The 14,660-nt window shown below is 43.0% G+C and overlaps 1 protein-coding gene across 1 annotated transcript in view; it reads right to left on the reverse strand.

Moving 5' to 3' along the window:
* The window catches only part of PRMT3 (protein arginine methyltransferase 3), a 75,757-nt gene that overhangs the window by 35,953 nt on the left and 25,144 nt on the right, over positions 1-14,660 (reverse strand). Inside the window, exon 11 of the mRNA XM_075188429.1 lies at positions 7,783-7,861. Coding sequence (XP_075044530.1) covers positions 7,783-7,861 — 79 coding nt within the window. The remainder of the gene's footprint in view (positions 1-7,782; positions 7,862-14,660) is intronic.

A 14,660-nucleotide genomic window follows, 5' to 3' on the forward strand; every position in this document is an offset into this window, starting at 1 on the left:
AATGATTCCTTCTTTTCCCTCACAGGTAAAATTAACAAAGTGCTGATTGGACAGAAATGGCTCCTCATCCTCTGTGTAGAGAGAGATTCATAGCTGTGACATCTGTGTCCTTCTCGGTTCATCGCCCTGGAATCATTTGTCACTGGTAACAACTCACGTGGAGGACGGTCCAAGACGAAGGGCCTTTATTTTCTAGAAATACATTACACATCCCGGCCATAAACAGGCTAAAAGGACAAGGTGGGAGATGCTTTTCTGAAGGCAAAAATGGAATTTTCAATCTTATTTGATCTTTCCTGCAAAGCCTTTGAAAGGAGACAAGACCTAGAGCTGAAGAGCTTGATACAATGTATCAAGATTTATTTTAGCTACATTTGCAATATGAAGACACACATCTCCCATTCTCTTAAGGTTTGGAGTCTAACCATTCGCATAAGCATGGGGAACAGATGTACCCTAATCTCCTTCTGCGTGCTTACTTTTCTTAAACAGCATTTCACAGAGAACAAAAAAGTTAGAATGTGAAATACGCTTATGTGGTGTTGAGGACCTGAGTGTCTTTTTTTTTTTTTCCCAACTAAACCCTGTCAGCGCTCTTGATTTCTCTAGAGCTGATCTCTGTCAGCTCTCTCCATCTTCAAACGCCACTCTGCTGATCATCAGATGTTACTGTGGCAACTCAAGCAGCAATATATCAAAATATACAAAGATATTTAACATTCCTATTTCAATTCTTAGCATTTTTTTTTATTTTTACATCCTTATACACTAAAACCTATGTATAGGGCAGTACAGAGCACTACTCTTATAAATGGGAAATCTGAGCAGACCACCCCCTTATTGCTTTGTAGATTCATTTACTAACCTTACTAGAGTTCAGTAGAAAGTTGCTCTGTAACAACTGCCATATTTCTACAATGCTACACAATATATTGGGGAATTATAAAAACAGGAACTGCAGAGAGAGTGACAGAAGGATAGATATTGGTAGGAAAATATTGATATACTTTTCTAGCCATTCCCATATACGTTTCATAGCCATTCAACAGATACAAAACGACTGTTTATTTTGTATCCTTTGCTATAATACTTGTAGCTCTTAAGAAACTCCCATCCAGAAAATAAATTGTTTCTGTTCTAATACACACACAACTGAAAGGAGTACGGTGGCTCAGTGGTTAGCACTTCTGCCTCACAGCACTGGGGTCATGTGTCCAATTCCCGACCATGGCCTTATCTGTGAGGAGTTTGTATGTTCTCCCCGTGTTTGCGTGGGTTTCCTCCGGGTGCTCCGGTTTCCTCCCACACTCCAAAAACATAATAGTAAGTTAATTGGCTGCTAACAAATTGACCCATGTGTTTGGGAATTTAGACTGTAAGCTCCAATGGGGCAGGGACTGATGTGAGTGAGATCTCTGTACAGCGCTGCGGAATTAGTGGCGCTATATAAATAAATGGTAATAATAATAATAATAATAATAATAATAATAATAATAATAATAATAATAATAAAAGGTATGGATGAGAAAACCTTGGTCAAGGGTCACTACAACACAATACTCGATAACAAAAACCGGGACTGGCATTTTGTCCTATACAACAAAGAAGTGGAAGGGTGCAGTATAGCAAACATTCCACCCACAGATCCACTGTACGATACAGTTGTCAATACCTACAGCATAACGTAACACAATACAAAAAAATACTGAGAATCGCATACAGAAGAGGAATAGATACTAAGAATCACATACTGAGCAGGAGAAGTGGCACTGTGCACACATACAGGTTGAAAAACAGAAGATGAGCATTTGCTAAGAAACACACAGGGCCCGATTCATGAAGCCACGCACAATGAACGTCACGTACGCACATGAAACGGGTATAAACACACCCGAAATCAACAAAGAGCGGATGTGAAGATATGTGTGGGCATGAATACGGGTCTAGGTCCGCTCTGCGCTAACAGACAGGATACATACAGTCCAATACATATGTGGAAAATGAACTCACAAAAGAATGCACAACTCAACAATTAATGTTCTGTGCTAATAAGATTAATAACAAAATATTAAAAAATACTTTTTTTTAACATGAAATACATTTATTAAGATATAATTCAGGACTACTGTACTTAAAATACATTGTTACAGTTGCTCCTGATTGCAAACACATGTTCTAGCTGTATACCCAGCCGTCATCACTAGTAATCAGCAGTTAGACCAGACCTGTAGCTGGTGCAAGTGATTCGGCTGAAAAACAAGTACCTGTGAGATGCTCAGAACTTGCATCGGACGCTGCTGCGCGAGTTCCATATTGTCACGCCCTTACTGTACATTGACTCAGTGGTAAACGACCTTTTCCCACCGGCGCCTGTAATCATTGGCTGCAGTAAAGGTCCTTAGCGCTTGAAGATGAATTGGACGTTGCTGCGTTCTGTGGCCTATGGTCCGAATTTGGACACGCGCAGAGTAATTGTGCGGATTATACGCACAACATCTCCGTTTACGTCCTTTAAAGAATCAGGCCCATAAAGAGGAAAAAAAATGGCCCTATGCATAATAATATGTACATGAATAAACATTAAGGGTGTGTAAACAATAAGATAAACTATTTTGCATTTGGTAATAACCAATCTACATCATTTCAGCAAATAAACTGAACATGGGTCACCCTGGTGCTTTTACACACCATGCCATATTGCTGTACGTGTTATCCAATGCTACGACAGTCTATTTATTGCGATACAAACACCGGTGGCGGTGTGCGTCCTGCTCAGAGGCGGCGAGTCCCGCGTCTGAAACCGCGCACGTCTTTACAAACCTTCCACATGGCACCGACGATAGAATTGAGAATCACAATGACCAATTATGGGCTTGTGTGTAGTGTTGGAGTGTTTAATTGAATTCCTTTGCATAATTCCAGCCGGCTGCCTTTGTTCTGTAGCTGCCGGAGATACATTACGGTACAATGGCAACTGCACTGATGAGAGAATCGTTAAAACTAGTGCAGTGGAACGTGGTACAATAGACTAGAAACCTTGCTGAGGGAATGAAGTAACTGCATTGAGACGTGTCAGCATTAAGTGAAACACAGCCAGCATCACAGTCATCCCAAAGACACGGACCCAGCAGAAATCAGACACACAAAACTCTGCAATGTATCTATCCCGCCCTGCAGAGACGGCACATATAATCCATACAATAATCAGTATAAATCAGGAACATTTATCCACACGGTAACTGCTAACTGCAGATACCTAACGGAGAAAGGAAACATGCATAGTATAATGAAATGACATAAAAACCCAACACGTCATCGTGTGCCCTCAAATGTATAGAATGTCCCATCGAGCGTACATTATAAAGCGATTAAAAGGAGCTGTCGTGGATCCCCAGCTTTATTTTTATTGGGGCCCCTCTTTTTCTAGATTTCAGGACTATTTAAGCTCAACTTGCATAAGAGATGTCAATGTAAAGCTATCGAGAATTCCGTGACGCTATACCTGAAGCAAGGGGTTCTGGGAGCCAGAGTCACGTCTCCCTTCTTAATGGATACTGTATCTCCTTAAAATATTTCACGGATTCTGAAAATTATTGGTAATACACCAAAAATTAAGCTGGGACAGTATTAAAAATAAGGTTGATACGGGGACTGCGCAGTGTCTATGATTGTCCCCCTTTTCAGATTTTTTTGTGCCGACAAATTGTCATTCTTTCCTTTGTACATTGCTTTCCTTTCAATTGTTCTTTTCAAGCATTTTTCTGTGTGTTATAACAATGCATAAATAAAGAGTAAAACAATTTTAATTATATATAAACAGGATCATGTCACCCAACCCCAAATAACATGGTTACCCATATTTTATCACCTGACTCATACGCTAAGAAACCTGATCTAAAGGCTGAAGACTGAAGGTCAAGTATTTCTCTACAGAGGCTTTGATGAATAGCTTGCCATCTACACCGCTTTATCCGGACGTCGCACATTAGGAGGTGGGGGGTACAAGGTTTGGAGAAGGTGTCGGACTCAGCCACTGTGACTGCGGGGCCACAAAAAGCTGAGTTCTGCGAATATATTCCTGAAATGCAAGTGTGTGATAACAACGCAGATTATATTAATATATAATACACCAGATATTAATATCTGTATAAACTCTGGGAAATAATATTTGTATAAACAGCCAGTTCTGATGTCATAGCTTAAGCTTTTTTTATGGAAATGTATCTATTATAAGGAATAAAGCACCCACTACTGAAATAATCATAGATATTAGAAGTCACCTCGGATTTCTGCGATCAGTATAAAAGTATTCGGCTTACGGACTTGTGCTTTAATATAATTGCAGGTAGAGTGACTTCTAAAACCGTATGTCTGTCAGTAGGGAGTGCGCGTAACCCATGAGCAGAACTCTAGTGAGGTCAATAATCTGTGAATTGTACATACAGTAAATGGGATGTTCTGTAAAAAAATCAGAGTCCAGGCTCTAGACCCAACAAAATATATCTCCATGGGTTCCGTGAGGAGGTAAAGCATCTCATATCCAAGTATATACATGTACAGTATCGCCTTTATATTGTGTACTATATTGTATACTCTTGCGATGAGTACTGTGAAATAGAAAACACTTTCCGATTTTACAAATATATTCCTTATTGTGTAAGTCTCAAAGTGTACAATGTTGGCAACATAGCAGCCAATGAACGGCATGAGGATTCAAGTTTAACGACCTGGAAATTGGTGGTGAAAGTGGTTATGACACAGAAGTCGGTGGGGTAAGAGGTTATGACCCAGAAGCCAGTGGGGCAAGAGGTTATGACCTAGAAGTCGGTGGGGTAAGAGGTTATGACCTAGAAGTCAGTGGGGTAAGAGGTTATGACCTAGAAGTCGGTGGGGTAAGAGGTTATGACCTAGAAGTCGGTGGGGTAAGAGGTTATGACCCAGAAGCCAGTGGGGCAAGAGGTTATGACCTAGAAGTCGGTGGAGTAAGCTCTTATGACCTAGAAGTCGGTGGGGTAAGAGCTTATGACCTAGAAGTCGGTGGAGTAAGAGGTTATGACCTAGAAGTCGGTGGAGTAAGAGGTTATGACCTAGAAGTCGGTGGAGTAAGCTCTTATGACCCAGAAGTCAGTGGGGTAAGAGGTTATGACCTAGAAGTCGGTGGGGTAAGAGGTGATGACACAGAAGTTGATGGGTTGCAAAGTCAATAAACTGGAAGCTGGTTGGGCAGGAGAAAAATTGTCTGGAAGCGAGTGGGGTGTAAAGCCAACAACATAGAAGTCAACACAGCGCAAGATCAGACACCTGGAAGTTGGAGGGGCAGGCGGTCAGTGATCAGCAAGCTAGCGGGACCCAGACGACCTAGAAGTCTGTGGAGTAAGAGGTTATGACCCAGAAGCCGGTGGAGTAAGAGGTTATGACCCAGAAGCCGGTGGGGTAAGAGGTTATGACCTAGAAGTCGGTGGAGTAAGTGCTTATGACCTAGAAGTCGCTGGGGTAAGAGGTTATGATCTAGAAGTCGGTGGGGTAAGAGGTTATGATCTAGAAGTCGGTGGGGTAAGAGGTTATGACCTAGAAGTCGGTGGGGTAAGAGCTTATGACCTAGAAGTCGGTGGGGTAAGAGGTTATGACCTAGAAGCCGGTGGGGTAAGAGGTTATGACCTAGAAGCCGGTGGGGTAAGAGCTTATGACCTAGAAGCCGGTGGGGTAAGAGCTTATGACCTAGAAGCCGGTGGGGTAAGAGCTTATGACCTAGAAGTCGGTGGGGTAAGAGCTTATGACCTAGAAGTCGGTGGGGTAAGAGCTTATGACCTAGAAGTCGGTGGGGTAAGAGCTTATGACCTAGAAGTCGGTGGGGTAAGAGCTTATGACCTAGAAGTCGGTGGGGTAAGAGCTTATGACCTAGAAGTCGGTGGGGTAAGAGCTTATGACCTAGAAGTCGGTGGGGTAGAGAGCTTATGACCTAGAAGTCGGTGGGGTAAGAGCTTATGACCTAGAAGTCGGTGGGGTAAGAGCTCATGACCTAGAAGTCGGTGGGGTAAGAGTTTATGACCTAGAAGTCGGTGGGGTAAGAGGTTATGATCTAGAAGTCGGTGGAGTAAGCGCTTATGACCTAGAAGTCGGTGGAGTAAGCGCTTATGACCTAGAAGTCGGTGGGGTAAGAGGTTATGACCTAGAAGTCGGTGGGGTAAGAGGTTATGACCTAGAAGTCGGTGGAGTAAGCGCTTATGACCTAGAAGTCGGTGGAGTAAGCGCTTATGACCTAGAAGTCGGTGGGGTAAGAGGTTATGACCTAGAAGTCGGTGGGGTAAGAGGTGATGACCTAGAAGTCGGTGGGGTAAGAGGTGATGACCCAGAAGCCGGTGGGGTAAGAGGTGATGACCCAGAAGCCGGTGGGGTAAGCGGTTATGACCTAGAAGTCGGTGGAGTAAGCGCTTATGACCTAGAAGTCGGTGGAGTAAGCGCTTATGACCTAGAAGTCGGTGGGGTAAGAGGTGATGACCCAGAAGCCGGTGGGGTAAGAGGTGATGACCCAGAAGCCGGTGGGGTAAGAGGTGATGACCCAGAAGCCGGTGGGGTAAGAGGTGATGACCCAGAAGCCGGTGGGGTAAGAGGTGATGACCCAGAAGCCGGTGGGGTAAGAGGTGATGACCCAGAAGCCGGTGGGGTAAGAGGTGATGACCCAGAAGCCGGTGGGGTAAGAGGTGATGACCCAGAAGCCGGTGGGGTAAGAGGTGATGACCCAGAAGCCGGTGGGGTAAGAGGTGATGACCCAGAAGCCGGTGGGGTAAGAGGTGATGACCCAGAAGCCGGTGGGGTAAGAGGTGATGACCCAGAAGCCGGTGGGGTAAGAGGTGATGACCCAGAAGCCGGTGGGGTAAGAGGTGATGACCCAGAAGCCGGTGGGGTAAGAGGTGATGACCCAGAAGCCGGTGGGGTAAGAGGTGATGACCCAGAAGCCGGTGGGGTAAGAGGTGATGACCCAGAAGCCGGTGGGGTAAGAGGTGATGACCCAGAAGCCGGTGGGGTAAGAGGTGATGACCCAGAAGCCGGTGGGGTAAGAGGTGATGACCCAGAAGCCGGTGGGGTAAGAGGTGATGACACAGAAGTTGATGGGTTGTAAAGTCAATAAACTGGAAGCTGGTTGGGCAGGAGAAAAATTGTCTGGAAGCGAGTGGGGTGTAAAGCCAACAACATAGAAGACAACACATCGCAAGATCAGACACCTAGAAGTTGGAGGGGCAGGCGGTCAGTGACCAGCAAGCTAGTGGGACCCAGACGACCTAGAAGTCAAGTAGAACATGACCTTAAAGGTCATTGACACACAAGATGAAATGACTTTAGATGAGTGAGACATGAGGTCAATTATCTCTAAGTCTGTTTTGGAGCGTAGTCAGTGACCTGAAAATATGTGGGTAGCAAAGTGATCGGAAAAAAGGGGATACAAGCAAACAGAGGACCTAATATCTAGCGATGTATGCAACTCTGCAGATTTAGAAATGAGATCCTAAAATTACTGGCATACATACACACCCCCCCCCCCCATCCCCCATGCTGGGGCACTACAGATTGCTGGATGTGAAAGGGTCACTCCCAAAATTTAAATACCTCCTTTAATGCCACCCAACTAGAAGTGCTTTAAATGAATGCCTTAAAGCGAGCACTAATAGCACCATCGCTCATCTGTAGACGGAACATTCCCAGCCAGGCGGAACGCGATGTAAAGCAGAGAGTTCACACAGTCTCTGCAACGCTCTGCTATACCATGGAAATTTCCATACGAACCTGTCCCTCCGGCCGCCAGGTACTTGTCCTTTGCATAAATAACGGAATCCAGCATCGATTCAAACAGGAGGAAGTATCCCTGCGGAGAGGGGGACATAACCTGGTTAGAAACAGTACTTTCATTTAATGCAATACAATGACCACATCACAATAACAGAGGCTGAATGCTGAGAAATAAGCAACACCATTTCTAGACACCATCATAAGAGGAAGAACTGGTCAGATAGACAGCAACAGCCTTTGAGGATGTCTCTTCAGTTCTATTATTATTATTATTATTAATATTTATTTATAAGGCGCCACAAGGCATCCGCAGCGCCGTACAGAGACAAACAAAATCACAATACAATGGGAGACAGCACAGTACAGTAAACACAGCAACTCAGTACGCTCAATGCACAGCTAGAGAGGGCGGGGAAGGGGGAGGGAGGATCCGCAAACGACGGGGCCTATGTCTATGATTAAACATCTTTATAAACAGGGATAGCAAAAGTAACAACTGTAATCAGATATATTATATCAAATGTGGAGATTTCTGTATAAGTTTTCATTTACGTATCTCTAATACGCCTACTGTGTAAAAGATGTGTACACCGGACTCCTGCACACAGTGGTGTCGGTCAATCTATAAGATAAATCTATATTCCTGTGAATGCAGCCTGTCTAGGAGCCAATGATATCTCTGAGACACTGTACGAAACTGGGGAGTATCATTCAATGGCTGCGCTCCATAGCAAAATTGGGGAGGCACTCACTCTGCTACTATGAGCATGCCAGGGGGCCAGCACATACATAGGGAAGTTCTGATAGGGCCCCCGCCCCCCCCAAAAAAAAGACTCATGTGGGAGGAATTCCACAGCTTTACTACTTGTACTGTAAAGAACCCTTTCCCATGTTTCTGGTGAACCCTTTAAATCCACAATTGATGACCCCCTTTGTCCTCTGTATGGTTCTTATCACAATAAATTTATTAGACAAATCGGTCTGTAAAATATCAAATTATATCATTATCAAAATTATATCATTACAAATCCGAGTCGGGGCTTCACATACTTTCCGTTAAATAGAAGATTGCTGAACTTTATATCTGGATAAACACTAGTAAGTATGCAGCTTGACTGAGCAGCTCATATAACAGATTATCCACCGTCAAGGTGGGTACTCTGAATTTGCAGACTTCCTTATTTATTGCAAGTATTATAAAAGACACCCATTGCAATTTTGTTCCATGCAGTGCTCTTCCTGTATGTTATGTCTTAATTTATATAACAGATCGGGGATAACCTGAATGCTTTATTTTGAATCAGTTTTAGGTGCACTCCTTTAATCAGACAAGCTAGCATCAAAACAAGACAGGATTAGTAAAAAAAAAAAAAAAAAAACATACAAAATTAAACTAATAGCTTAAATCAATTAAATTGGAATTGTCACACGTAAAACAAATAATGTATAGGATCTGATTCTCATATCCAGGTCTGTTTTGTCAGCAATAACTAAGCGCTGGTTAAAGCATTCCGCTGTAGAATACGATCGCTATGAGAATTCTAAAAAATGGGTGGGGCTGTTGAAGTGTTACTACGGTACGGACAGACAGAAAAAGCACCTGAGTACAATGTGATTTTTTTAAAAAAAAGATGTTTTTGTGACTTACTTTTGTAAGTTCTACAATAAAGTTTATTGTTTTGTTAGAAGCTGAGAGAGACAATATAAACTACTAGCTGTCAGTGAGATGAATATTCTGCTGTAGTCATTAAACCTTGTAATGAACTGAAGAGCAGGTTACTTAGCTCTCCCAAACTTTCTATTCTTCCCGCAGAACAGAATCATCAAACATTTCCTCTTCGTACTCGGTGAAAGTACAAATGGCACCATTTAAAAAGATAGCTGTGTCCGAGAACGTGGAAGAGAATGATGGAGAAAGTAAATCAGTATCTCTGGTATACAGTGATACACGTCCTATCTACAGCAGTGATAATCCCGGTGGATTAAAGACGATCTACAAACACATGTCAAATTGGAGGAATTATAGAGACAGTACTCGAGAGTCACTCAGATCTACCTGTTCTCCTCATTTATTTATCGGTTTATTTCAATTACGTGGACCATTAAAAAATGGAAACAAAAGTGTATATAGGGACTATGCCAAAGCTTATGTTCTCCAAAAAATGGGATTTATTAAGCATATTTACCTGGACATGACAGATACACCAGACTTGTGCCATAATTCCACAAAATATGATATTATTAACATATTGTTGGGGAAGTCTACAGCACATCTAGAATAGATGATGTAAAATCAATTTCTGTATTGCTAGGAGACCCTGCTCCTTCCACTATGTAACTCTCAGCCCTGTCCTCACTAACACATCACTCATCTCCTGATATACTCTGTGCTGCTGGAGGACCCTGCTACTTCCACTATATAACTCTCAGTCTGTGGCTTCCTGCTGCCTCCATTCCCCTCCTCACATCATATCACTGCCCCTATCACATGCAGCCCTGTCCTCACTAACACACATGTAGACATGTCTGCCGTGATATCAGCTCCCTCATCTCCTTAAATGCGCTGCGGAAAACATTCAGATGATCTGATAGGCTGCAGATTGTTCTACCCTCTCCAGCTTCAAAAGCAGGGACACAGAGGAGTGGGGGATTAACATCACACCCCTAGACAATATAGGTTCTAAAAGTAACATGTTGCAGTTATCCCCATGTTAGATCCACTGAGATGCTTCCTTTGCACCATATCCGGTAACGGGAACTGTGCGTGGTACTATATTGAGCCGCTTATTGCCAGCATCGCAGCACACGGCTTCTCCTACGTGTGGACTTCCTTAGAATGTAATTTCACAGGCTGCTGCCCCAACCTGTAGGGGAGCCATCTGGAACGTGAATTGTACCTGACATTTTTCCCAGGATGCTCTTGGGCATTAATATATTTGTTTTAAGCTCTCGTTACTACCTTTCCAATTAATGACTGCAAACATAAATGTGCTTTGGCCACATGCGAGAGGAATGTTAATAGGCAGGAATAGGTGAGAGAGTTATCAGGTGTCTGGAATCCCAGCAGCGTCACCTCAAACCGCAGCACAGTAACACGGCAGCGTGACCTGAAGCCGTTCTACACAAATGTTCAACCACAAAGGAAACATTCTGAGATTAGTTTTACAATAAATAACGACAAGAAGCAATACATGGACATGTAGAATGACTCTACATGCAAACATAAAGCACGTACAAAGCCTGGAATAGAAACGTATCACCGCGTTAGCAGATGGAACATTCTATATTATAATCTCTCCCAATAGCAGCCAGTCTAATTCCTGACAGGTATAGGGTACGAAGCTGCAAGATACCAGCTGCTAGCACATAAAGACAAGCTCTAAAGCTCCAATTCCCCCCATAATCCTAAAAACAACATCAGACGCACGAATTGCGCAGCGCGTGTGCGAGAAAACAGCAATATATCACTGTAGTGACCGCAATTTACAATATGGCAGCTCAGAGGCACAGCTGTAACGTAAACGTGAAAGTTTAAAAACAAATTTATTTATTTTTTCATCCTTTGGGCAACTTGTGGCTATGGAACTACAAGCCAGGCTATTACTGCTCAACAATACTGCATCCAACAACAGGCATCTGCTAGTCCCAGGTGTGCTGGGACTAGTAGTTCTATAACTGTAAAGCCACAGGTTGCCTACCGCTGCTCCAACATCTTACCTCTATTACCACTCATGCCACCACCACCTGCTCTATGTGTGTGTGTCCTACACCTCTCGCTCTGTGAAACTACAAATCCCAGCATAAACTGCCAGCTATCGGCTGCCTATCAGCTGGCAAAGCATGCTGGGGCTTGTAGTCTCTCAACACCTGGAGACCCACAGGCAAAACTGCCCATAATTGTATTTGTTTTTAATGCAGCGTGGAAAAAATAAAGATGAAATGTTAAACTTTGTTTACGAACCAGGTGTATATGTTACGGTGAAACACCGAAATTGGAGAATGTCGACTTTCACCAGTGAATGTCAACATTCACATAGTCGCTTGGTGTATGTCCGAAATATTTGTTAAATATCCTTATTTCTGACTTACACCGGTGAATGTCGACATTCACCATGCACTAATGGTGAATGTTGAACATGTTCGAGATTCATATTTCTTTCTCCGTAGTTCAGAAAGTATTTTCGAGTACTTTTCTTGAGAAAAATAAAAACAATTGTCTTCTCGTTTACTCGCAATTAATGCATTTAACTTTTCAAGAAAAAGATCACAATCCACTCCAGTATACATTCTGTATAAATTAGGGTATCGGAATCACTCATTCCACCAGAACACGGGATTTGACAGGAAACAACCTGTCGCCTATATGTCGGCTCCTCCCTTTTCGTCCTTCACCAGAGCATGTCTGTGATTGTCAACATACACCAGTGAGGGTCCGAATGTACAAGAATGTAATGAAATATTCGATCTTTCACCGACGTATTTGGTGTTTGTTGACATTCACTGGTGAAAGTCGACATTCTCCAATTTCGGTCTTTCACGGTAACATATATACATTATTACACTGTGTCTATCTATCCGGTGTATGTACATTATTACACTGTGTGTATCTGTCCGGTGTATATACATTATTACACTGTGTGTACCTGTCCAGTGTATATACATTGTTACACTGTGTGTACCTGTCCGGTGTATATACATTATTACACTGTATCTATCTGGTGTATGTGTATTATTACACTGTGTGTACCTGTCCGGTGTATATACATTATTACACTGTGTGTACCTGTCCGGTGTATATACATTATTACACTGTGTGTACCTGTCCGGTGTATATACATTATTACACTGTGTGTACCTGTCCGGTGTATATACATTATTACACTGTGTGTACCTGTCCGGTGTATATACATTATTACACTGTGTGTACCTGTCCGGTGTATATACATTATTACACTGTGTGTACCTGTCCGGTGTATATACATTATTACACTGTGTGTACCTGTCCGGTGTATATACATTATTACACTGTGTGTACCTGTCCGGTGTATATACATTATTACACTGTGTGTACCTGTCCGGTGTATATACATTATTACACTGTGTGTACCTGTCCGGTGTATATACATTATTACACTGTGTGTACCTGTCTGGTGTATGTACATTATTACACTGTGTGTACCTGTCTGGTGTATGTACATTATTACACTGTGTGTATCTATCCGGTGTATGTACATTATTCTACTGCAGCTCCGTTAAAAATTTAAATGTCATCTATACCCTTCATAACAGACAACTAAAACTTCCACAACGTAAGCACAATGCCCTGTTGGGATCTGATACAGACAAAGGATGCAGTCATCTGAGCTGCTGTGACATCACAGGCCCCACCCCTATGTATAAGTCCACCAATCACCACAACGCGTTTCTGTACAGCTAGTCTGCCAAACTGTCACACCAACTCTGCCTGCTCAGTTAGAGAAGCTCCTCCCACTTAACATGGCAACCTCCTACTAAAGAAGCGAGAGAGCGTGATGGCTACATGTAGTAATATATAAACACTACAGTTGTTCAATGTGACATTTTTAAGCCCAGTAATATACAATCTGTATATATGTATTTGCTCTTTAATGGCCACTAAGCCTACACACAGCTTGTTCCGGGGGGGGGGGGGGGGGGGGGGGTATCGCAGCACAAGCTCACTGCCTACACGACTATAATGTGAGCAACTCTACAAAGGGCAGTAGGACTATTATGAATACTTAATCTCTCAGACTATAGAACAACACAGGGATCGTAGCGGAGTTAAAATGTGTAGAAAAATGCAAATGCATTCCGCAGCTAGTATAGACCTTGACACAACACCCAACATCCACTTGGATATTCAGAAGATAAGAAGATTAATGGCCCCTGTGAAAAGGCTCATTGCAAAACAAACTAACGCATGCAATAAAAGCTTGCTGAGAGAATAGGACGACGTTCAGCAAGTTCAGGAAAGGAATATTAAACAGAACAAACATAAAAAAGTACTTATATACAAACCGAATGCTAAAAGCAGCTATGTATGTGTTCAACCATATCCTTTAAAGGGGGTTCCCAGGTTTTTGGGGGCTTACACAACTCCCTTATCACCCCGACCTGCCCATCCCCATCGTTGGGCAGAGCGCTGCCCATTTTCGTGTACCCTCTGCCCCTTTTGAGGTTATTTGGAACAGTTAGCAGATATACAAGGAACCAAAATAACAACTTGTTCCTGATTGGATAGCCACGGAACGCCTCCAATCATGGGATGACTGATGACATGTCTACCATACACCATACAGCTACAAGTACAGTGTTACAGATGCCACCTAGCAGAGGTCCACAGTCACAGTAAGTAAAACACAAATTTCACTAGTTCCAGTAAACATAAAATCTCTTCCTTGCTGATTGGCATTTGCCCAGAAGTGGAGGCGGGGGATGGCAGTCCCAGAAGTGGGTGGAGTTTCATCTAATAGTGGGTGTATTGGGGTGGTGTTTGGATGGAGTGGGATGGGCATATTTAGCCCAGATTTTGCATGGATACGTTAGCTAGTATCTTTCCCTGGTCTAAGACCATGCTCTGTCAGTGACCTTAGTAGCAACATGCAACAAGACAATATGTAGGGGTCATGAGTTCAATTCCTGACCATGGCCTTATCTGTGAGGAGTTTGTATGTTCTCCCCGTGTTTGCATGGCTTTCCTCCAGGTGCTCCGGTTTCCTCCCACACTCCAAAAACATACTGGTAGGTTAACTGGCTGCTAACAAATTGACCCTAGTCTGTGTGTGTATATTAGGGAATTTAGACTGTAAGCTCCAATGGGACAGGGACTGATGTGAATGAGTTCTCTGTACAGC

Source organism: Mixophyes fleayi, chromosome 10 (assembly GCF_038048845.1).
Source record: "Mixophyes fleayi isolate aMixFle1 chromosome 10, aMixFle1.hap1, whole genome shotgun sequence".
NCBI classification, from domain to species: domain Eukaryota; kingdom Metazoa; phylum Chordata; class Amphibia; order Anura; family Limnodynastidae; genus Mixophyes; species Mixophyes fleayi.